We start from the raw sequence: 25,330 nt of genomic DNA, 5'->3' as shown, positions 1-25,330 counted from the left end.
TAAGCAATATTTTGCGTAGGACTGTAAAAAACGCTGCCTCGAACCGTCTGGGTGTGATACCATCTTATTACTCCTTAATTTTCTAACAGAATCATGTGTAACAAATAGTTGTTGTTTTTTACAGTCTGCGTACCAAATATTTTTATTTTTTATTTTTGCGTACAGAGTATATGTATTCCTTAAAAGGTACCAGAATAGCGCGTACCAAAAAGGCCTCAATGTCGTCAGAATGGGTGTTCAGCTAGTCGAGCTTATCTATACCCGTTGGTAGGGCAGATACCCTGTCCATGGCCATTCTAGGGATATGACATCTAATTTGTCACATACATTTTTATTTCCAAGCTATTCTGGGCACCAACGCCCTTTTGGAGCTTCCTATGTCTCCTGATAAATTAATTCAGGAGACATCATCAGCGAATACTGAGAAGCCTGCACAAACGAACAACCAAGGTGAAACTGCAATCTTCATACTAGGCCCGAGAATCAGTTGCCTTTGCTGACTGCTTGTGAGAATAACTTGCTAGGAGTGACGGTAGCCAAGGAACGGATTACTGCCGTGATGGAACTTGCTGATGAGGGGCGATGTGGTACTTTGTAGCAATGTCAAGCGGTAGCTCACATCCTGGTTTCTCACAGAAAAAAAGCTTATTGGCGCTTCCCTATATAATCATTCAGAGGTTACTACATCGGAGCTTGCCGAAACTACATTGGTTGTCACAGAGAACCTGCCTGATCTTGTTGCCGAGATGTTTCATGTTACCCGTTACTGTGCATCTGTCAAGAATTCTACAGGTTACTGTGTCAGGAATGACTAATGAACCGATTTTTAAGCTAGTTTATTGTTTACAGTATTCCTATTATGTATGAACAGTATGACAGCTTACCTGCATTTAGGCTATTTTTCTCATTTATCAACGGATGCTTAAATATTCTTTAAATCGGAAGCGTACATATGTGCACATGTGTATTTCATGGGGACATGATCCGTTGGGGATGTCTTCAGGAGTTTTCTTAGAGGCGACAATGACCGTATATTCATGGACATTTCAAGTCGGTTGAGAAAATGTCTACCTACCCCCTCCCACTTTTCAGCCTCGACGTCAGTGATGACATCCTGCTGAAAGTTTTCCTGAACAGGAGATTTCCCTTCGCTAGATGGCGTCATCTCCTCCGGTGCCAAGGTAGCGGCTTCCGACGGTCGTTTGACTCGCCTATGATCCCCTGTGAATTCTAGTGTCTTTCCCACGAATGCGTCAGGGACTACGTCAAACACGTTGTGCCGGACCCTCGGCGTCGGCTTGGGCTGCGGAGCGAAGAAGTCGTATTCGTCGTCAGCCATGGTGTCTGCAAATTAACAAGTTATGTATGTAGTTTATATTTTGTATAAGGATGTGATTCTCATCCTATCCTATTACCATTCGTCACGATTGCAAACATACAAATAACATTACACGTGCATAAAATAAGATGTCAGTCTTTTTGAACACACAATAATATGATCTGTGAGAAATCCTGCAAAAAAGATCATTATAAACGAATGCACCGTGACATTATATCACTGATATTGCCAGTGGCAGTATTCGGTTGTGGTACATGAATTCAATAAAGATGCAATATAAAAATCATTCACCACGAGTTGCATCTGTAATGAAATCCATAGATATTAGCATACAGACCTCTGCCCTGTTGAAGTATTTAAAATGTTAAAGGATAAAGATGGCAACACAAAGGTCGGTAACGTGTTTCGTCTGGTTTAAACTAATGGTGTTTTACATACACTAAAGTCAAGAAAACTTGTACTATAACGAACTTATATGATGCTATATATTGATCCAACCGAGATCAGTTCGAGATGTCAAAACTGATAAAAAGTTGACTGCATAGATTCTTCAATTTGATTAGTAAAAGTGAATACATACCTCAAACAGCAGCTGTTTCCTGGACAAAACAAATCTGGCAAAGATCGGATATGATTGCAGACGGAGCAAACTTTATCCCGCAGTAGAGTTATGCACTTTCACTTTCTCCCATTGAGTAATGTGTGTTATGCTGTCGGGGATGAATATCATGTTTTGGATATCCTCAAGCCGGGCCCGGGATGCTGAGGCTGGCATGGCGCGATGTATTGGATAATGCATATCACCACTCCAGTACAGGCCTCGCTATGTTTTATCGATTTATATTAATGTAAAATATTACAATTTAGCTGACTAATAATGTTGCGATACTGTAACTAGCCCAATAAAAACAATGCAATGATCACCTAGCAAAACTATCCTGATATTTGCCTAATTAATTAATACACACGTCGGCCTTTTAGGACTAATTTTGTGACATTATATGTTTATATGTTATAATACAACTTACAATTTGACTTAGTGCTCAATCTTACATACGTAATGACATTATAGCGTATACATAGGAATACTAGTATTATATGAGATATTATAATCTTTGATGCTATATGTAAATTGTTGAACAAGTGTAGATAAACAATCGTGATTTCACTGCATGGGTTGTATGCGGATTTAGTGGGGCGATAAAACAGCTTAATTAAGAATGTTACCACCTCACGTGAATTAACTTCGGTATTTAATAGAGCTCCTCAAAAAAGACCAGTTTCTTCGCGAATCAGATTATCATTTGAACCGAACGGTTTTGATACAATGCTGTGATCGAACCTTTCATTCGTGTGATATTTTTAATTTTGTATTTACCGTACTGTATCCATAACCCGTTCATACCATGTCATCAACCAAAAATGGTATCCAAGTTTGTGTTTATTTCAATCCTAAACTATATGCTTACGAAAAACAAGCACGCATGCGTGCTTGTACGTACGCATGCATTCACATACACACGCACGCATAGAGCTTTGATAATGATTATCGACGCAATCAGGGTCCCAATTTTGAATTTTACGCGGTACGGCATAAGTACGGGATTTTGATATTTATGTACACAAGTTTTGTGACGAATGTACACGGAAGTGTGTTTTTAGGAATGCTGTGGTTTAATTGTGATGGCCTTTTACCTGGGATTTCGATTGCTATTTGCTTTTTAGCTGTTTCACTTGCTGGGTTTTTAGGTGTTTTAGAGCATACAACGTTTTCTGATGTAGATTATCTCTGCAGGTGATTACTAAATACAATTTGAGAGCACTAATTATTCCCAAGAGAATGAAATTTACATCACTGGATTGTAAATTTAATTCCCTATCAACTTTATATTGATCGATAATTGATGAACCCCAAAAAATACTTGAAAAATAAATTTGAAATGCATAGGGTCAATTTTCAATACTCTCCAATAATCTAAATGTATGCAGTAGGGGTACTGATAGGAGCTCATTATCTATTGGCTTCTGTCTTTTCTGTGCATGAGAACATTTGGATCACCAATTCTTTTTTAAAAACATCACTACAGCACAATCAACAAGTAAGACCGTCTTCTTGATCACTCTGATGAATTACAGACACTACGGACCATGGACATTACGGACCAGATTTAGGGACACTACGGACCAGATTTAGGGACATTACGGACCAGATTTAGGGACATTACGGACCATCTTCGGAATCTTACGGACCATGATTTAAACATATTTTTTTTAAATTATTCACTCATTAGTTTTTAATTTGTTAATAAATACTTGAATATTAGTGCTCAATATGACATTATATCTTCCATAAAACTGTGAAAAATCCAGTGAAGTTCGAATAGATCAATGGTTCAATATAAAATCTTGTGAAATTCCAAAAGGTGTTAAAGACCTATATATTTATAACAATTATGTGAAAAATAATGAACGAAATTTGAAAGATCGGCAGTTAAATCAGTTAAAAGCAATAGAAGAAATATTTTCCAAAACAGTTTATTTCCTGAAATAAATTGAGCAGAAATGTTCATTTACCAAAACAAATTTAAGACCAATGAGTGAGGATGTAAACCTCAACTCTTGCTTTATATTAAAATAAACGATGTGTGTTTGTTGCAATTCTTGCAAACTGATGTTTAAAACTGGCAATTTCTGTTGCCTTTATTAGTGTTAATTAGTTATAATTGTACCCGTAATTATCGGCGGTATATTACAAAAGAAACAAACATTACACTGACAACCTTTAATTGGCAATCATAAAAGTGTGAAAACCCATTGTAACAGGGCACTTTCACTTAACCTTTCAATTAAAACAGATGAAACGGAAAACAAACAAATATGACGATTCAAAATTTATTTCAGAAAGCAATCGATCACATATGAAAACATTAATATTCTCATTTACAATTATAAGAAAAACACATATTTCGTTCATTATTATTCAAATTATTATAATACTTTATTAAAAATACATTGATGTTTAACATTGGAATTTCATGGGATTTTTCAGTTACATTAAAGATAATTGTCATACTGAGCACTAATATTCAAGTATTTATTAACAAATTTAAGACCAATGAGTGAATAAATAAAAACAAAACAAATGTTTAAAAACATTATAAATGATGGTCCGTAAGTTTCTGAAGATGGTCCGTAATGTCCCTAAATCTGATCTGTAGTGTCCCTAAATCTGGTCCGTAATGTCTGGTCGGTAATGTCCATGGTCCGTAGTGTCCGTGACCCATTATTCACAAGAGAATGAAATTTACATCACTTGATTGTAAATTTAATTCCCTATCAACTTTATATTGATCGATAACTGATGAACCCCAAAAAATACTAGAAAAATAAATTTGAAATGCATAGGGTCAAATTTCAATACTCTCCAATAATCTAAATGTATGCAGTAGGGGTACTGATAGGAGCTCATTATCTATTGGCTTCTGTCTTTTCTGTGCATGAGAACATTTGGATCACCAATTCTTTTTTAAAAACATCACTACAGCACAATCAACAAGTTAGACCGTCTTCTTGATCACTCTGAGGGATAAAGTCGATGATCGCAGATTACCTTCAAGAGTTAATCTGTTTCCCTTGCTAAAATTCCCCCGAGTTCCTTCAAGTGGCTGGTTAAGCGTGGAGTTTAATATGAAAGGTAGCGCTTAAAATCGTCTGATTTTATGACCCCGCGGCCAAGCAAGAGCCAGCAAGAAATAATTCTTTCTTTTTCAGAAGTTGAATGTTGTCTTGACTTGTTAATAATAAACATTGAATCATTGATGTATTGCCTCTGCTTGTAATTGCATCGTAAAACAGCCAACATTTTACACTATTATGAACCATGACCTTAAACGTGACGCGCGTGATCAATACAATCTAGAATATAATTATATGCTATTTAATATTGGTGTTTAATAATAGCTATGCCGTTTTAGGGATTTTTCCACAGAAAATGAGGCAAGAAGGCCTTCAACCATGCGCTGTGAAATTTGAACGCATGTTTGACCAATGATTCCAGTCATAAGCAAAATCACGTTCATAAGAAGCATGGGCAAATAGTGAAAAACTTTATGCAAAACGGGCAGAGGAAAGACAATAACAGCAATTTACCGCAGCCGTCATAATCGGATGAAATTTTTAATCAAACAAAATTAACTTTAGCATATATTCTTATCAAGTGTCCACAGAGTTTTGCGTAGTTAACCCCTCCGAGGAATTCTTCGGTCCACTGATCACCCTCTAAGGGTCTTAAATTCAAACTGTGAGGAACACGGACAGTCAATAATTTCATTGTGTTCGCTGCGATAGCAAAAATCCATGGAGGGAAACAACACATGGGTCTAACTCGTTGAGTGTACTGTATATTTCGCATATATATAGGGCAAACTTGATTTTATAATTATTAAAAACTGCAAAGTAAGTAAATAACATACATGAATCAAGTTAATAAAAAACAAGAAAAAGACATACATTGACAATCACATGTGAATAAATCAAAGCTATGTTAGTTGTATTTTACTTATTTATACTTATAACTATATGTGTTACTATGAAATATTCAACCTAGCAACAAAAATGGGTGTTAAAAGGAACTTTTTTTACATTTATGATTAAGACGTTCATAATGTTCCACTTCGAGTCGCCCCTCCCCCCAAAAAAACTGCCTGAAGACTCTGAACCGGCTGTTTATATGGACTAATATTCAACCATGGAGAATGTTGAAAAAAAAACAAGGCCATGAGGTGCTGTGTCATCGGTTAATGACTAATGTTTCTTATATAAGGCAATAATCAAGATTAATTTTTAGCTTATTTCAGCCAGGGCTGTGTCTGTAAGAGGGGAATGGGGCTGGGTTGGTCCAAAGTTACAGAGAGCTGGCCTTAGAATTATCTTTATTAGTAGTAATGATAAGCATTTGTATTATTAAGTTTTCGACTGACATTTGCAGTATGGCAGAGGGTTCTGCAAATAACCGGGAGATGTTTAGACAAGGGAAGAAGACTGCAGTAGTTCTGGGGTACACCGGAGAAACAGGCCAGGCGCTTGTGAAGCAGCTTGCAAAAGAGAACCTTTTTTCTAAGGTCACATTGATTGGCAGACGAATCATACCTTTAAATGAATCGGAAAGACCAGAGTTTGTAAGTATAAGACGAATTTGAGGGCTTAGAACAAGACGGTTATAACTTAATATAGAAATAGAACTTGTTGGATATTCCATTTATTATTTAATTTTGTTGTTTCCGTATAGCTGTAAGTCTGTTTTATGAAAGAATATTACTTAAAAAAGATATTGCCAGGAAGCATAGTGTGTACTTGTGTTGTAATATGATACTTTAATTACTTTATATTACTATAAAATCATCAGAATATAAAATGTATTTTAATTTTTGAAACAACTATAACCAGTGTTGATATTTGTTTTTATAGCAAAATGTTTATACAGTATAAACATGTGTATTTCAGGAACAGAAAGTTGTAGATTTTGAGAACCTAGAGGAGCACAGGGATGCATTTAGCGGACATGATGTTGGCTTCTGGTGTCTCGGTACAACAAGGGCAAAAGCTGGAGTTGTACGACCTTTATCATGTTGCTATGTAACAGTTAATGAAAAACTGAATAAATATGATGCTTTTGTTTAAAGTTAAAATCATTATTAAATGAAAAATATATATAGATTACCGTAGAATCTCATAGAACATAATGCTTTGTGCAAAATCTTTGGTTTTAATCAGTGTTTTTATTCTTCCATTTTAAACATCTACATGTTATGTTTTTGTGAATCAATTTTTATGCATTAAAAAGTACATGTACAAACTGGGACCAATAACAAATCCTGCTCCCATGTACAAATAAAAACTATGTTATTGTACAATTTGCTTGAACATGTATTTAAAGTTTAAACTGATTCACTTAAGTGATTGCAATATTTTAGCAGAAAATTGATTTTAAAACACATCAATTTACATATAGCATAAAATGTTTGCAGGAGGGTTTTAAGAGAGTGGACCATGACTATGTACTGAAATCTGCTGAGATGGCGAAGGCTGGGGGATTGAAGCATCTTCACTTCATGTCAACCATGGGTGCTGACCACAGGGGCATGGCACTGTACACTAAAACCAAGGTAAACTACCAATAACATTTGGTTACCACATCTGGGAATAGTTCCTGCTTGTGAGTGAATGGCTTTATAGCATGGCTCTATTATGATAACTACTTAATATAGATCAACTTTAAAGACACCCAAAATATGTTAAAATGTGCATGTTATTTCATGGTTCTTGAATCATTCTTTATCAGAAAACTCAGGAAATAATGCATTTTTAGTAGTGCCTAAATGTACATGTATTATAAGTAGTTGTTAATGGGAACATTTGTGCAGTTTGCAGTAAGGGCTATTCCAGTAAAACATATAAACCATGGGGGAAAGGCAATTATTTAAATAGTATATTATATAGTTGGGTGTCTTTTTTCGCTTATTTGGACCCCACATGGGTAAATTTGCTTCTGTAGTGGGGTGGCATAAAATAAAACTGCCTTCCCCCCGGGCGTTATATGTTGAAATTGAATAGCTTTAAGTATCAACTACAGATGGCAAATTATTTCTTTGCAGGGCCAAGTAGAGGAGGCTCTAAAAGTGATGCACTTTGCGAGGTTGTCCATTTATAGACCTGGGTAGGTATCCCAGTATTTAAGTCATGAGCATAAATGTCATACCCCCAACTTGAATTTTGCTTCTCCATAGTTAAATTTGTTTGTGAAAACTTCCTGGTAACTACATTTTGTATTTGAAGTATTATTACTTTTACTGTCTGCCTTTTCCAGGGTGTTGATGGTGAACCGTCAGGAGAGTCGGCCCATGGAGGCGATCGCCCGCTTCCTGCTTGTGCCTGTTGCTAAAGTGTTCCCGACTGCCATCACGATACCGGTGGAATCTGTCGCTCAGGCCATGATCAACAACGCAGTCAGTGACAAGGGAAAAAGTGTGGAGACATTTGAAAATAAGGACATCCATGTATTGTCAGGGATTAGTGGTCATTGTCCAAAAAGTTAAAAATTGATTGCTGCCAATGGCTCTATTATATATTTTGTCCAATACTTACTCCAAATTGTTCTGTTCAACAAATGCCTTATTTTAATTCACATTTGTACATAAAGCCCCAATATCACGAATATACTTAAGTCTGTCAAATCTCAACTCATTTTACCACATTACATAAACAAATGATTTTTTATCTCTTGTGGCCATGCATGTGTCTGTAAAAATTGCTTGTGAACACAATAAAGTCTTCAGTTATGATTTTATCACAATCAAACTTCTACAGTAGTTAGATATCCATGAGAGCTTGGTTCCTTTCATAAACATTCCCGATCCGCTCATGCATTACTAGATAATGGCACTTGAAATTTTCAAAATTGCTATGTAAACACAATGGACATGTTTTGTTCTAGAATTATTTTTTTTAATAGAAATATTGATGCAGGGTTTTTATCAACTCATTCTATGAGAAAATGTGCTTTAAAAAAACAACATAATATATATTGAATCATACAATGCTTTTGTTTTTAAAAGAGTTGAGATTTGACTTCATTTTTCTCAGCAGTTTGGGAACAAGTATTTGCACCTACATTTGGTAAATGTTGTTGCTAAACACATCAAATTGGGAATTCAAATAACAAGAGCGACTTTGTTTTTTACCATGAGAGTTGGTCCAAATATATGGCTGGATAAAGGCAATTAAAAACAAAACAAACTAATACTAAACTGGAAATTTAAAAAAATGAATTAATTATTGTGCTTTGCTTGCCTGAATTCGGATAAATATATTTCTATTTTTCTCTTTTCAGTCGTTTTTCAAAGATGTGAACTAAAATATGGTTTACTTTCTGTTCACTGCATAAGCATTATTATGTACATATGTATTGTAATACCTTACACAGTTTTATTTACAGTATAGTCTTTGGTCATGTGGGATTCATATGCTTTACAGATGATATCAGGGCACATACCTCATTACATACAGCAATAGTTCATAGGACAAAACTTGTATGCAGTTTTGTTTATTACATGTGTGGTTTTGGAGAAATTACATGTTGTTTTCATGTTAAGATTCCATTTTCAATACCTTTTGGTATATGTAGATGTTATTCAGATTGCAATGTAACTATTATTCCATTCATGTTTATGTTCAATTTCTGTAAAATGATTCCTATTTATTAACATTTATTTCCTCCATTCCATTACATCCATGTTCATGTGTGTTTTGTTCATTATGGTACATTAAGTTTAGTGTTGGTAATAAATGTATTGTGTTGCCGATGTGTTTTAATGTTAATAATTTAAGATTAAGAACAAGTTGTCAGGAAAAGTCAAAATGAGGTCCTGCATGGGAGAAATAAGATGGATGTATGAGCTTTGTTCAATATGTTTAACTTTAAACATAACAGTATTGCATCACAACATTTTATAGCTAACAATATATGTTTATGTATCTATATGCGCAATTTTCCGGGACACAATAAATGTTAAAACAGATGTTATTTTCTAGACTGTATAGTAGCCCAAAACAAATTGGTGCAAAAAATCACTTAACACTGCAGACAGGCAACTAATTATCAAACTGTGTGTAGCAATAGACTAACTGCTGAAAATGCAGCGAAAATTTTACATAAAGCCACAATGAACCTTCTCTCATTATTGAACACCCAACACCCAACAAGAATGATATAGGGTCATTGGGACTGGCTGTAATCATTGCAAACAGCGTAGGTGAAAGAAATGGTAAAGGAGGATCTCCTTGTCAGTATGTATGCGTAACCATAGGAGACTGTTTTAGCTCAGTCATGTACTTGCAGGCAATACATTTAAAGATGCCCTCTTACTCACAAAAAAGATTTACCACAATTAATCCAATTGTTTTAATATACCAAAAAGGATGAAAAATTGTCGAAAATAATGGTTCTTACAAAGATATGGAGTTAAAATATGAAAGGAAGGTGCAGGAAACATGGCATTTCTACCTTATGAGATGATTGTAGTCAGAAGAAATATTTTAGCACTCACCAATCATTTAATATTTTTGTGTTTTCATCTATTAAATGCATGGTTACAACCTTGATATCAGTTATTAATATTTTCCATAAATGCATTATTTAGTGAGTAGTTATTTTATCACTAAAAGTTTGTTTTACAAGTGTATGTATTGATTTTGAATTAGAGTGTCACTTTTAAACATAACTGTAAATGAACTAGAATCATCACAATAATGATGCCTATCCTCGTATGCTGTCTCAACACAAGCTATTTGTTATTAAAGCAGATGTTAATAAGTCCAGGGAAATTATTCTAATGCATTTTGGACAAGGTCAATGCAAAAAATATATACGTCATCATGGTCAAAATGGGTCTCGGGCAAGCCCTTAAACAAGTGCATATTAATGTTCTTTGAATGCTGAAAAGGCTGAATCTTTGACCTTGGCCATAACATGAAAAATCACATGAGACATTGTACACATTTTCAGTTTAAATAATGTTGCATTAATTATAAAAAGGAATCCAAAATTTTGATAAGTTTGACCATAATCCAATAACCATTCAAGATACTCGCAGAAAACTTAATAATATATAACTTAATGTGAATGTGGGTTGTCACAACCTTAACACCTGGGTCTTACAGTAGAATCTGAGTGTTTTGATTGGACTGTAAAATTAATTGACCAACACACTGAATGGAAACACTAAGGCATGTTTAATACCAGTAATAAGGATAAGAACTATATTGAATATGACCCCTGTATTACTAAGCTCAGATAAGAAAAGAAGAGAATTGATACATAACATTTATTTAAACTTGTACCATCACATGTATATATAGAAATTTGAAGTAAAAGAAAATCAGTGAAAAAAATACCCAAATTCAGTCATGTTTGGACCAATAGATTAGATTATTAAGAAAAACACTGATAAAATAAATATGAGACAAAGCTCTTAAACTTGCCTCCAAAAGATTTCAAAATTTATTTTCCTGACAAAAAATGAAAATCACAAAAATGGAATGTTGGTAGATAACAAATACAATGTAACATTAAAATGCAATTAAAACTTGTTTCACAACCACAAACTCTTAGTATGTGACTACCCTGTAAACACAAACCAACAATGCAACCAACAATTGTTAAGATAAACTGTAATGTAAAATTGAATATGTATAAAACATATATCCTCTTGGTTTTGTTTGGGTATACTTTAACCGCTTCATATGTACATAGAGACAGGTACCAGTTAAGGGACTCTACTTCGACTGAATGTCACCACAACATGAAAATGTATATTTGCATTAAAATATCAGATCAATTCATAAAACATGTACATCTGAGATTCAATAAAAAACAACCAGAGATATAAGTAAAAACAAAAATGTTTACCAATTGAATAAGATTTTCCATAATTTTATGGCTTAAAACAGTGATATATTTGGGATAAATCTCTCAACAATACAAAATAATCTTAGATAAAATAACCTGTCTTTAATATATTTAACAACTTTTATTTTTTAATAACAAAGCACCGATAAGGATGTAAAAATAGCATATTCATAGAAGAAAGTTAACTATGACTTATTTTCGTTCTGAAAATATGTAAGGCATGCTGGTAATGAGCAAATATTTATGTATAAAAGATAGAACTCTGTAATAATACAATAACAATACCCTTTATGTACGAGAGACAACAAAACCTAAGAGGCATTGTACAAAAGGTTAACAAAAATATTTGAATAAATTGAGATTCATAAGTAAGTGTTATTAGATATTTAAGAGTACAAATTCAAAATAAACTATTGAGTATTTTTTTACATTAAAATGTTACAGTTTGTTCGTTCAATATATTAAATTGAGACATTAACTTGTTGCTAAATATACAATGCATCAAATGAAATTACATGAAAAAAAGTCCTAAAACCCCAATGGACTTCAGAAACTGAACAGATAAAATGAAGATAAAACTTGACCCTGCAACTATTCTATTGTTGCAATTCTAGATCATTTTATTATATGAAAGTTCATACATTGATATTAAATCACAAAACATGTGTTATTGAAACTACCATGACTAAAACGAGATTCCCCTCCCCACATTTCATTCATAATGACATGTTCATCTGCCTTGTGTTTTTTCACTGGATGACATTGAACTTGCGTCCAATGGCAACAAAGGCATCCACACATCTTGTAATCTCCTCCTCAGTGTGTGCAGCAGATATTTGAACTCGGATTCGGGCTTTACCTGGAAGAGTGAAGGAAAATGGTAAGGTGAATGTTGCTGAATGTATTATTGATATTCCTTTTATAATCTATGAAATTTTCCTTCAACTTAAAATAATATTAACTACCATGCTATAAAAAATTACATCGACAATACTGCAATAAACTGAATGTGCTTTTGACAATGATTGCTGTTCTCACAACAAAAATTCGCCAACGTCGTTTAGATGTATTATAATGAAATATGGAGTTTAAAGATCACAGTCTTTAAAGACCTTTAAGACAATTAATTTATTGATTCTAAGGTATGATTCCCAAAAGTAAACTCATACCTTTAGGGACAACTGGGTATGAAAATCCAATGACATAGATGCCTCTCTCTGAAAAGGAAATTGATTATCTGTTAATATGGTTACTCTTGTACCAAATACATCATTGCTCAAAATAACTGCCATTCCAATAGCTTGCAACAATGAATTATTAAGAGGACAAATGATCATTAATCACAACATTATGGTACTGACCTAACATTTCATCAGCAAAGGCACTGGCCAGCTTGGCGTCTCCAAGCATTACAGGACAGATTGGGTGGTCTGGGTCTCCCTACAATTCACATAGGATACATGCTATTTTATAATCCCACTACCTCATACAATTTTGAGATTGAATAGTGGCTAAATAGGCCTCCATAGGTTACAACTACCATTACTATGTTTGAAGTATGATGTATAAAGCATGTATTGATACCACATGTGTTAATTTTTTACAGCTTTTTTCTACATGTGTAAGAAGCTCAATGATTTCATAAGATCACATCAGTGTTAAGATATCAACCCACCGATAGAGAGAATCCAGCCTCAGCCATCTTGTTCCTGAACAGAACAGTGTTGCTATGCACTTTGCCAGGCAGACTCGGGTCACTCATGATAATGTCAAGGGCCTGAAAACATTGATAAATGTGTGTGAAATTATAAATATACATTCAATTAACTTGTAAACCATGCAATCTGCTAGTAACTTTATGGTCTTAGAAAGTATTATAATAAATTCATAAAAAACATTAAGTTTATCAAGAAAATAACAGTGTTGCTATGGGTGCAACATCACAAATCTTGTCAATGCATGTTTAACATATGTTACGTCAACCATGTCATTGCATGTACACTGTATGTTTATAACAACATTGCCATTGCATGTATACTGTATGTCCCATTTGACCATGCCATTGCATGTATATTGTATGTCCAATTTTACCATGCCATCACATGTATAATGTATGTCCCATTTAACTTTGCCATTGCATGTATACTGTATGTCCCATTTAACTCTGCCATTGCATGTATAATGTATGTCCCCTTTAACCTTGCCATTGCATGTATAATGTATGTCCCATTATAACTTTGCCATTGCATGTATATTGTATGTCCCATTTAACTCTGCCATTGCATGTATAATGTATGTCCCCTTTAACCTTGCCATTGCATGTATAATGTATGTCCCATTTAACTTTGCCATTGCATGTATACTGTATGTCCCATTTAACTTTGCCATTGCATGTATAATGTATGTCCCATTTCACCTTGCCATTGCATGTATAATGTATGTCCCATTTAACCTTACCATTGCATGTATAATGTATGTCCCATTTCACCTTGCCATTGCATGTATACTGTATGTCCCCTTTAACCTTGCCATTGCATGTATACTGTATGTCCCATTTAATCTTACCATTGCATGTATAATGTATGTCCCATTTCACCTTGCCATTGCATGTATAATGTATGTCCCATTTCACCTTGCCATTGCATGTATAATGTATGTCCCATTTCACCTTGCCATTGCATGTATACTGTATGTCCCCTTTAACCTTGCCATTGCATGTATAATGTATGTCCCATTTTAACTTTGCCATTGCATGTATAATGTATGTCCCACTTCATCTTGCCATTGCATGTATAATGTATGTCCCATTTAATCTTACCATTGCATGTATAATGTATGTCCCATTTCACCTTACCATTGCATGAATACTGTATGTCCCCTTTAACCTTGCCATTGCATGTATAATGTATGTCCCATTTCACCTTGCCATTGCATGTATAATGTATGTCCCATTTTCTCTTTGCCATTGCATGTATAATGTATGTCCCATTTAATCTTACCATTGCATGTATATTGTATGTCCCATTTAGCCTTACCATTGCATATATAATGTATGTCCCATTTTAACTTTGCCATTGCATGTATAATGTATGCCCCTTTTTAACTCTACCATTGCATGTATAATGTATGTCCCATTTAACCTAGCCATTGCATGTATAATGTATGCCCTATTTTAACTTACCATTGCATGTATAATGCATGTCCCATTTAACCTTGACATTGCATGTATAATGTATGCCCCTTTTTAACTTTGCCATTGCATGTATAATGTGTGTCCCATTTAACCTTACCATTGCATGTATAGCGTTTGTTACATTTATTCTTGCCATTGCATGTATAAAAAAAGCCACATTTATCCTCGCCATTGCATGTATTATGTATGCTTCCTACAACCTTGCCATGGCATGTAAATTATATGTCTCATTTCACCATTGCATGCATGTATTTTATATGTCACATTTATCCTTAAAATTGCATGTATAGTTATCCTTGCCATTGCATGTATAGACAGTGTATGTCACATTTATCCTTGCCATAGCATGTATAGACAGGGTTTGTCACATTTATCCTTGCCGTTGCATGTATAGACAGTGTATGTTGCATTCATCCTTGCCATTGCATGTATAGTCAGTGTATGTCGCATTTATCCTTGCCATTGCATGTATAGACAGTGTATGTCGCATTTATCCTTGCCATTGCATGTATAGACAGTGTATGTTGCATTTATCCTTGCCATTGCATGTATAGTCAGTGTATGTCAGATTTATCCTTGCCATTGCATGTATAGACAGTGTATGTCACATTTATCCTTGCCATTGCATGTATAGACAGTGTATGTCACATTTATCCTTGCCATTGCATGTATAGACAGTGTATGTCACATTTATCCTTGCCATTGCATGTATAGACAGTGTATATCACAATTATCCTTGCCTTTGCATGAATAACATATGTCACTCAACCTTGCCATTGCATGTATAGACAGTGTATGTCACATTTAACCATTGCATCAGGGCTTTTTCTAAAGTACCCACTGGTCCGACTATCGGACCCATTCCCAAAGCAAAATATAAGATATTTTTCCCAATCTTCAGAAAAAAATCCTAATCAAAAATAAAAAAAATATTTTTTTTAGAAAGTCTTTTTACCTGTACTTTTTCATTTTCAACAACCTTATAAATTGTGTGATGTAAAGTTTTTTTTGATAAATGAACTCGGAAATCATTGATTTTCATCACATTCAGAGATCAGTATGAAATATTATCTGTCATGATTTATTGCAATAGATATTTACACCCCAAGGATTGATATTTTTTGGGTCTTTTAAAGGGAAAATAAACTGAAATTAAATCATTTCCTAATACGCAGGAGACTAGACAGCTTTTTCTTTTAACTGTAAAATTTCCCAATTTCAGCATTTTCTAGACGCAAAATTTCCCAAAATGTCTAGGGTCTTTTTCCCAAAATGGGCAGAAAAAGCCCTGCATGTATAATGTATGTCACTTTTAACCTTGCCATTGCATGTATAACATTTGACTTTAAATCATAACAAGAAAAGTACAGCATTATTTAAGTGTTATAACATGTATGACAAACCTTGCTGGCACAAGCGACAATAGGTGGAGGGCAAGAGTTGGAGAACAGGTAAGGTCGAGACCTCTGGCGTAACATGGACACCAGCTCCTTTGATCCACATGTGTAACCCCCTGCAGACAAAATCTTCATTTTTTTATCATCATAAATTTTTTAACATATACTTATCATGTTGCTGCAAACAGCCAATCAATCTTTATCATACAAAAGATGATAACAATTATATTCTAAAATCTAAAGCATTTTAGTAATTTAATTATGTTTATAAATAAAAAATTATTTCTATAATTTAATATGCAAGATGAAAGAGTTGAAGCAAAACAGTCAGCAATTACGATCATACAAAGATGCAATTCTGAAGTCATTTTTTCGTTTTTGTAATTGCGCACCAAAAGGAACAAACTCTAGTTGTCCTTACCTGAGGCCCCACCGACAGCCTTGCCAAGGGTGGAGCAGATGATGTCCACATGTATATCCTTTCCCGTCTTCTTCTGGAAATACTCCTCGGTACCCCTGAATGTATGTAGGTCATTGAAATGATCAAATGAACAAAAAGGTAGGATCTTGTATACAACATTTCTTTACTAGATAAATAAGTTATTGCAAATAAATGAAACAGTAACTCAAGTACTACATTAAGTCACTTCCAGAAACCATCATTGAGAAAATGAAGATATATCAATGAATATGTAAAAGTGGCAAAGTCAAAGATATATCAGTGACAAATTAATGATATGTAAAATGTACAAGTTTTCGAAAGAACTAATATTGAAACCACTCAGAGAAAATCTACCTTCCTGTTTCTCCAAAAAAGCCGGTTGCATGGCACTCATCAATATACACCAATGCATTGTGTTTGAGGGCCAAATCACAGATTTGACTGAAAAGACAGAAAGGTAACATGTTAATGTATAAAACGAATTAACAGCCTTCTATCATAGTATTATGCAGGTTTTCAATAAGGATCAAAGGATTTGATCATTTCGCTTCTTTTTTTATAAACAATGATTTTCTATTTAAGGATTTAAGAATTCCATATCAATGAACAACCTTACTTAAAATTTGGTAAATTATCATTTATCAGTGATGTATTATAATGAAGCTAAGTATGGGACCTACTCGAGGGGCGTGACTTTGCCGTCCATGCTAAACACACCATCGGTGGCGATCAGCCTGTGTTCATACTTCTGGGATTCTTGCAGCTGCTTCTCTAAATCTGCAACATGTTGGGCTTATCAGTAATAAATTGGCTACTAGTAAAGGTAAGCTTGTTGATTAGTCATCTTAAAAAGTAAAAGACTGCAGAGAGAAAATTATCCTATAAGATACATATAATTATTTTAAATCAAAGGCTCTTATCTACTCCTTACTTTCTTCATCATTAACTTTTGATGGACATTACAATGAAGTCAATTATTTGTACCATACCTGCATTAAATTAACAAACCTCATATACATGTACAACATGCATTTGATTGCCGTTTTTTTCTATTTGTTATAAGATATAAATCTTGGTCTTACCCTCCATGTCCACATGCTTGTATCTATATCTCTTGGCCTTGCACAGGCGGATACCATCAATGATGGAGGCATGGTTAAGCTCGTCTGACAGCACTGCGTCATGTTCGTTCAACAATTGCTCAAACAGGCCTGTGTTTGCATCGAAACAGCTAATGTAGAGAATGCAGTCCTCCTTGCCATGGAAACGGGCCAACTTATCCTCCAGCTCCTTGTGGATGTCCTGGTGTAAGGGAAATGAATTTTTCTTATAGAAAGGAGATACAACATATTAAAAGGAGCAACAGTGTGTTGGGTTCTGGCATGTAGAACAAAATACCAAAATATTCGTGAGTTGTAAAATGTAACAAAAACATCAAGGATAATACCTTGCAGTTACAAGAGCTGTCACTATAAGTGACAATGCCCCTGAAGTGCATAATGTATGTGACACATCGTCTTGGTATGTCAATTACATGTGGCAAGTTATTTTAAAATCTGTCCATAAAAGAAAAACTTACAGCCTGGACACGGCCACCTATACTTCATATGTCCTTATATGCAAAATTCCATGGTAAACAAACAAGTGTGACCATAACCTTAGAGGTAGGGACTGGGTTTGTGCATGCAATGCGCTGTCTTGGTATTTTGAACACATGTGGCAAGTTATTTTAAAATCCCTGCCTGGACAAGACCACTTATGCTCTATGTCCTTATATGCAGCATTTCATAGTAAACTTACACAAAGTGTGACCTTGACCTTAGAGGTAGGAACACAGGTTGTGCATGCGTAAATCTGTCCGTACAAGAGAAAGTTACAGTCCAGACATGTGAAATTGAGCAAGATGCACGGATTGCAAATTTTCGCATTTAAGTTCAAAATTGATGTTTTATGCCTTTTTCTTAAACCGTTAGTAATGTTTTTAGCCATAAAACATTAATTTTCGAATAGAAATATGAAAATCTGCGATCTGATCTTTTGTCAGCAGCTTATATCACTGTTAGCTGATATTAACGCAAACATTGGCTCATTCCAAGACAGAAAATAAAAAGGTTGTCAAAACAGCAAATCTGTGAGAGTGCAGCTTTAAGAGAAAGGGGGACAAAATTGTGATGGTATTGATGTTTTACATTATTGTGTGCCGTGTGTCTATACATGATGAGTTTTAAATGCGTACAAAAGAATTATCTTTAAAGGTATTTTTTCATGAAATTGCATCTGTTTGTGTTTAAGTGATGGCTTGCCCATTTATATTCTACAATTTACTGGGACATCCCTTGTATACATATATGATTTGCATTTTTTTTTTACAAAAGGCCATACATGTGGATCTAAACATATTGAAGTTTTAAGAATTTATTAAGAAAAAGGTATTAAATGGATGGACAGACAAACAAACAGGGTGACAACTAGCAAACACCTAGTAAAATAATTACAAAGTAATACAACTTTAGCATTACATAGGAAATATTCTTAACACAATGTCAAGAAAAGTTGAACAACATATGGGGGGATTATGGGGTGTCTACCTAAATGTATGCCAAAATTGGTGGGGAGGGGGGATTCCGTCTTCAGTGTGTACACATGAAAGATGTAAGAGCCAAATTTGGCTCATCATAATTACTTTGGAAAAATAATTGTGCACTGAATCTAAGGTTTATTTTGGTGCAGATTTACCTTTAAATTATGATGACAGTAAAGAGAATGCTATCATTATCTCATTACAGGAAAGTTCATTTCTAGCTACAATAAGGCAGGAGAACATCTTACCATTGTTCCACAGATGAAGCGTACAGAACTGAGTCCCGCGCCATGAGAGTCCAGGGCTTTTTTGCCAGCTTCTATCACCTCTGGATGGCTCTGTCAAAGTTAAATGAGACCAAGGTCTTTCTTTTGACATATGCTGATAAGTTTTTTTTAATACTAATTCATGAACAAATATTAATAACAGTGTACTACAGTAGCTTTGTCAAAAATGAAAAATCAAAAGAAACATATCAGTTAAATGACCGTAAAACAAATATATATATTTCATATATATTTTGGCTATATATATTAATCACATGCTATCCCTTGTTTCCGGTTTTATATAGCCCTCACTTATTTTTTGTGTATTACACATATGAAATACAATATTGCTCTTTTACTATTACCGGTTGTCAGAAAATATATCACTCTGCATGTTTGTAAACAAATAAATTGGCAAAAACAAGTGCTTAATTGGCAAAATTTAAGCAAGTCATAAGTTCATTACTTATTTTGTATTTCTGATGAAGATTTATTTCAATTCAGTAGTACATTTTCTAGATTTATTTCAATTCAGTAGTACATTTTCTATCTAAATCATCATAATATGAGAGCTTGGTATTTCGCATCGATATTGTGAAAAACATTTACAAAGACGGTGAATACTTAAATGATTTAAAACTGGAAATGACGTCATATACAACAAAATTATGACATCATCTTATCAGATATGATGACACAATTTAAAAAAGGCAAATTTCGTTAAACGATAGTGGTTTTGTTGTAGTTCTTATTGGATATCACCTTAGTATATATAAACAGAATTAAAACAATCGGAGGTATCTGTGGTTTTAAATTATTCCGCTATCTTTTACTGGAAAAGCATGTGATAAACAGAATCTGACACTCGTCATCACATTCTACACAAATTTTTTTTCAACTCTTCAAGGAAATAGATAGAAAGCTCGCCAAAGGCGCATTTTAAAAACATATTTCAAACAAAATTGTGTTTATATAATGACTGGTGACAGGTCCTATAAATATATAATAATATATTCAAAATTAAAGAAATATTGACACCAACAAGAAGAAGAATGACAGACCGAGAGTCCCAGATAGTTATTGGCACAGAAGTTGAGGATCTGTATCTGAGAGCCATGTACATCAATGGAAGGGCCCTGTCTGGACTTGATTATTCGCTCTTTCTTAAATGTACCAGCCTCCTCAATAGCTGCAAAAATAACATACATTATTTAGCATTTAAAAAGCTTATTTCTTTAAACATGTGTATCAAAAGTCCAGTTTAATTGTACCGTTATATTCAATGATGGTTACTTTCCCTCATTAAAAGCCCCATGCCAAATTAGCAATATACATAATTCAGAATAAGGATTCTAAATGTGGAATGAACCTGCACCAGACTTACTAATTGATGCCTACATTACCTACAACTACATTTTTTATAATTTTCAAATCACATATTATCACTTACACTCACATAGCTGGTTAGATATTAACTACAATAGGTTATTTAAGTATAACAATATTACATTATGATTTACTATGTTCTTTGGCAAACACAATGATAATATTACTGAATAGCTCAAATAAGTGTAACCCTTACAACAAATATACATTCAAAATATAAATGTCTTTAACTTGGTTAATAAATGCATATAAATATAAATTGAATTATAAACTTATCCCTGTGCATGGCCATAATGGATAAATATTGGTTTGAGATTGGAATGATGGCTATTGGTTTGATGATGGTCCAAGGTCTGTCTGAAATATGAGCCGCATCGGTTTTGGGCCTTCTGAGGGATATTTGCTTATATTATTTTATTGGAATTTAAATTAAATGACATTAATGGAAGTAATACTGAATATTTCATGATGATATCATTCATATTGTGTAAGATATGTGTTAACAAGTGGGACCATGTATTACTGTAACACATTTTGAATACTAAATTTGACTTCACGCACATGATGTCATTACAAAAGTACATTACTGAAACAATGTGCAACATTAATATATAAATTTTACAACTAGGAAAATAATTTCAGTAGTTTTCTTAACCTTGAATCTTTATGGAACGTACATAACGAAAAACAATATGATCCATGTTAGTACAGACTATGAATGCCGTAAAAATAAGTCGGGACAAAATCTGTGGTTGCTATGGAAGCATGAGTAGACTTATTGTTATATATCATCAAGAAAATGATGTGCCAATACCAATCCTTTAAAAAAAGAAGTTTGGAAGGAAATAAGACACATTGAAAAAACATTATTTTTGGCATTCTTTATATATAAGATTAATTCAAATGTTCTAATTATGGCCGAAGGCCTAAAAAATCACACAATAAGGCTCATATGTAAATATGCATTTTGAAATATAACTTATCTTTAAAATGTTATTGAAAAATAACAATAATCTTTCCAGCGCCAAATTCATTTCATACAATAATGTGTGATTTAAAAAAATATCAGAAAACAATAGTGGTCCAATATTGTCAGTCCTGATGGTCAAATTGGATAGATATCAGTGTATGGTCAAAATGTAGGCAGATTGGTCCGATGAAGGGGTGTCTGTCTGCTAGATATGAATATATCATCTGTTAATATGCATTATATTTAAGTAGTTGGCATAAGGCTGAATCATTTGGAATGAAGCTCTGTCCATGGTACAAATTATAACTCAATTCAGAAATGAGAGTCAGCAGATTTCAAGTGTGATGCTTAAGGATTCAAGCATGCTTCCTCAACCACAAAAATACAAAGATAGTGTTACGAAAAAATCATTCAAAATTCATTAGAGAGTGAGTTGATTTTAACTTAAATGTTATCACTTTTTCTCCAGATATACATATCAATTTTGACATGCAATAACACATAACATACAAATACTGGTACATGGGAATGATAGCTTTCATTGAGGAACATGCAAATATAAAATACATGAAATGAATCACATAGAAAAGTAAGGGTCAGAAACAATATAAGCAACAATGAGTCACAACAACTGTCTAGCAACACAAAACATTTTAACAATCTGTTACGCATAAAATGTCAGTCTAGAAATTAGAAGAAAATGTACTTTTTTGGGCAGTCTTTATAGTGTGCATCAAATAATATGAAATCACAGTGCATTATGTGATTTCATCTCAAATTGACTGGAATCTTCAAATATGTTCTTCTGTACAATGACTTATGCTATAACATTAAACGTGTTGCTGATGGTCTTAATATGGCATTTAAGTTGCAACACCTAATTCTCTAGACTGACAAAGCACCAGTTTTAGGTTTTAAGCATCAGCACTAGCTACACAGCCGTCACACCTGTTCCCAGTCATGTATTTTTCCGTTGTCCCTTTAAAATATCAAAGGTTATATCATTGAAAATTGAGAAAACAGATCATTTCATAAGATGACATTTATAACCAAACCATAAAATATCTTTGCAAATAATGATGTTGTTTTTAAATCAGTACATGTCTGATAATTTGCATAGGTATGTAATGTATGGGACATTTTGAAATAGCATGTACAGTATATCATATTGATACCATTGGTGTTGTCATAATACATTGTAAAATGTTGATGCTCAAGATTATTTAACAGATGACTTACATACTACTACAGTTCTGATATTCTACCATATATACCAATCATACATACATGCCAGCTCAGCCTGCAGTTTCACCCTTGATGCCCTTGCAGCTTTGGTTTTCGAGGCTTTTAGTTGAGTTTGAAAATTGGGCAGCTTCAGAAGCTCTGAAAAGATTGGGTTTGAAACAAACATGACTCTATACTTGAGGACTCAAAGACGGGTAGTAGTACTACTACTCAAAATTTACTAGGCTAAATTGTCAATGCGAAAGACTGAGCACTGTCACTAGAGCTTTCACAGTCATGACGAAATATAGCAAACATAGCCTTGACAAGAAATAGTTTGATGTCAAGTTGTGGTATTAATGAGTGGAAAGTAAAAGAAATGTTAGGTTCACATCAGCTCATGCTAACTAACATCAATATAAAATGTCATGAGTGTCGGTGCAAAAATGGTGCTACATGGGACACAAGATTCGTCAGACCATATTTTATTAAGTTAAGGGCCATAACTCTTCATGACTGATATGTGACAGAATTGCAAGATGACCACAGTCCATGCTGACCAACATCCCTACAGGGTATAAAGTTTTATTGGTGTTGGTTCAATACTTTTGCACAATAGCCAATTCTACCAACATATATCTATGATGTTTTATGTGTGAAGGTGCAATACTTTTTTATGATACATCCGACATGGGATTTTTCAGGGAAAGACCTGACAGGACAGATGCAACTCCCAATTTATCCCCCAAATTTATCTATCTTGGGTATAAAAAGGACATCATAGTAGCTGTCGAATCTCAAGCAATTAATATATGCATGTCATATAATACTACATGTAGCTTAAATAAGGGCATGCCAAAAAAATAAATATGTTATATCTTATACTAGGATGAAATTTATAATCATCCTGATTAACATTGTTATACTGAGATGAAAATTAATCATCATAATTAAAAATTCATTCAAGATGATTTTTTATTACCCTTAAAATATTTTGTACATGGGATATTGGCACACTGCTTTTTATATCAAAGAGTCTGAGTGTGACAGTCAAACTTGTACAAATTTTTGTTTCAAATGCCAAAGGTTGTAAAAGTAAAAATTATCATAATACATCTCACCAGTGTTGTGAATCAACCAAATTTTACAAATGATTATCAGAGATTGAAAATTGACCGATGACCTATTCAAATGCATGTACAAACATTTTCGATTTGGATATTGACTTCATAAATTTTAAAACTATGTGATTCTTATGCTCATTCTGACTCGTCTGTTAATTGTTTTTCTTTTATTTAGCTTCAATTTAGTACATTATTTTACAAACTGAAATATCTAAAAGGGACTCATGGGAGTTTTTGTCATGTGGATTTTCTAAATAATCACTTATTACAAAATCAACTTTAATAATTGCGGATGTTGACTTTTTTTATTAGATTTTTAATGGAATTCGTGACATGATTTTGCATCACAATTCCTTGAACAGTGATAGAATTGTAAATGTCAATTAAACTATGTGATTTTCCTTCACTGTTTCCTGTTTTAGAAAACTTTTTGACAATTTGTTGCCCAATAATAGCTTTTTCATATATATACATACACTAGTCTGCGTAAAATTGTCCTGTGGATAAGAATATTTAGTCTAATCATCAATTAAGCATGATTTGCTCATGTGTTTATATTAGTCCATATAAACAGCCACATCAGAGTCTTTGACAATTTGTGTTTTTGAGACTCTTCTTTATAAAGGGGACAAAATGAATGTCCAAACCCGCATTATTGTGGCTATTTTATGCTCAGTGTGACCTTCGGGGTTGAGTACTTATACGCCATATTTCCAAGTCCAGATGTTCTGTTTGAAGTTAATTAAAAATAAATTTAACCAAATGTGTTTTATATCAAGACTTACCATATTTTTTGATGAACGTTGGTACTCGAACGATGGTTTTATACATTGTTGCACCTGAATGTTTACTTCTTTATTACATAAGTACGATGACAACAAACATACTCCGAAATTAAAGGTGTGTCATTATTGACCAATCAGAAGTTACAAAATGTCACACC

At 33.7% G+C, this 25,330-nt stretch overlaps 3 protein-coding genes across 5 annotated transcripts in view; 1 reads left to right on the top strand and 2 right to left on the bottom strand.

The window, feature by feature from the left end:
- LOC128231326 (dihydropyrimidinase-like) overlaps positions 1-2,072 on the bottom strand; it is a 31,774-nt gene extending 29,702 nt beyond the window's left edge. For all 3 annotated transcript variants that reach the window (XM_052943989.1, XM_052943991.1, XM_052943990.1), the window contains exons 1-2: positions 1,920-2,072; positions 1,076-1,344 (exon numbers count right to left, since the gene is read on the bottom strand). In XM_052943989.1, the coding sequence (XP_052799949.1) occupies positions 1,076-1,339 (264 nt within the window). In that variant the 5' untranslated portion in view covers positions 1,340-1,344; positions 1,920-2,072. The remainder of the gene's footprint in view (positions 1-1,075; positions 1,345-1,919) is intronic.
- Positions 2,073-2,967: 895 nt separating this feature from the next.
- Positions 2,968-9,915, top strand: LOC128233018 (oxidoreductase HTATIP2-like). Its single transcript, XM_052946870.1, has 6 exons — positions 2,968-3,134; positions 6,327-6,516; positions 6,842-6,949; positions 7,366-7,503; positions 7,993-8,054; positions 8,205-9,915. Exons 1-6 carry the CDS (start codon positions 3,004-3,006, stop codon positions 8,431-8,433), a joined length of 858 nt encoding a protein of 285 aa, XP_052802830.1. The 5' UTR covers positions 2,968-3,003; the 3' UTR covers positions 8,434-9,915.
- Positions 9,916-11,206: 1,291 nt separating this feature from the next.
- LOC128232165 (2-amino-3-ketobutyrate coenzyme A ligase, mitochondrial-like) lies at positions 11,207-25,292 on the bottom strand. Its single transcript, XM_052945569.1, has 13 exons — positions 25,173-25,292; positions 23,327-23,422; positions 20,745-20,872; positions 19,666-19,755; positions 17,919-18,138; positions 17,517-17,613; positions 17,191-17,277; positions 16,816-16,910; positions 16,401-16,510; positions 13,480-13,581; positions 13,166-13,244; positions 12,974-13,021; positions 11,207-12,663 (listed from the first exon to the last, which is right to left on the bottom strand). Exons 1-13 carry the CDS (start codon positions 25,216-25,218, stop codon positions 12,554-12,556), a joined length of 1,308 nt encoding a protein of 435 aa, XP_052801529.1. The 5' UTR covers positions 25,219-25,292; the 3' UTR covers positions 11,207-12,553.
- Between the last annotated feature and the right edge of the window lie 38 nt (positions 25,293-25,330).

The sequence above is a fragment of the Mya arenaria genome, chromosome 4 (assembly GCF_026914265.1).
Source record: "Mya arenaria isolate MELC-2E11 chromosome 4, ASM2691426v1".
In the NCBI taxonomy this organism is placed as follows: domain Eukaryota; kingdom Metazoa; phylum Mollusca; class Bivalvia; order Myida; family Myidae; genus Mya; species Mya arenaria.
Note: the sequence above shows the minus strand (reverse complement) of the source record. Positions and strands in the feature narration are given on the sequence as shown.

What these genes read in the sequence shown, in the direction of transcription:
- LOC128233018 (XM_052946870.1), top strand. Translation starts at nt 3,004, where the DNA reads ATGCTGTGGTTTAATTGTGATGGCCTTTTACCTGGGATTTCGATTGCT. An exon ending in AATCGGAAAGACCAGAGTTT is followed by an intron (nt 6,517 to 6,841) that starts GTAAGTATAAGA and finishes TGTGTATTTCAG; the next exon opens with GAACAGAAAGTTGTAGATTT. An exon ending in TTGTCCATTTATAGACCTGG is followed by an intron (nt 8,055 to 8,204) that starts GTAGGTATCCCA and finishes TGCCTTTTCCAG; the next exon opens with GGTGTTGATGGTGAACCGTC.
- LOC128232165 (XM_052945569.1), bottom strand. Translation starts at nt 25,218, where the DNA reads ATGTATAAAACCATCGTTCGAGTACCAACGTTCATCAAAAAATATG. An exon ending in ACTGCAGGCTGAGCTGGCAT is followed by an intron (nt 20,873 to 23,326) that starts GTATGTATGATT and finishes TTATTTTTGCAG; the next exon opens with CTATTGAGGAGGCTGGTACA. An exon ending in AGGCTGGATTCTCTCTATCG is followed by an intron (nt 13,245 to 13,479) that starts GTGGGTTGATAT and finishes TGTGAATTGTAG; the next exon opens with GGAGACCCAGACCACCCAAT.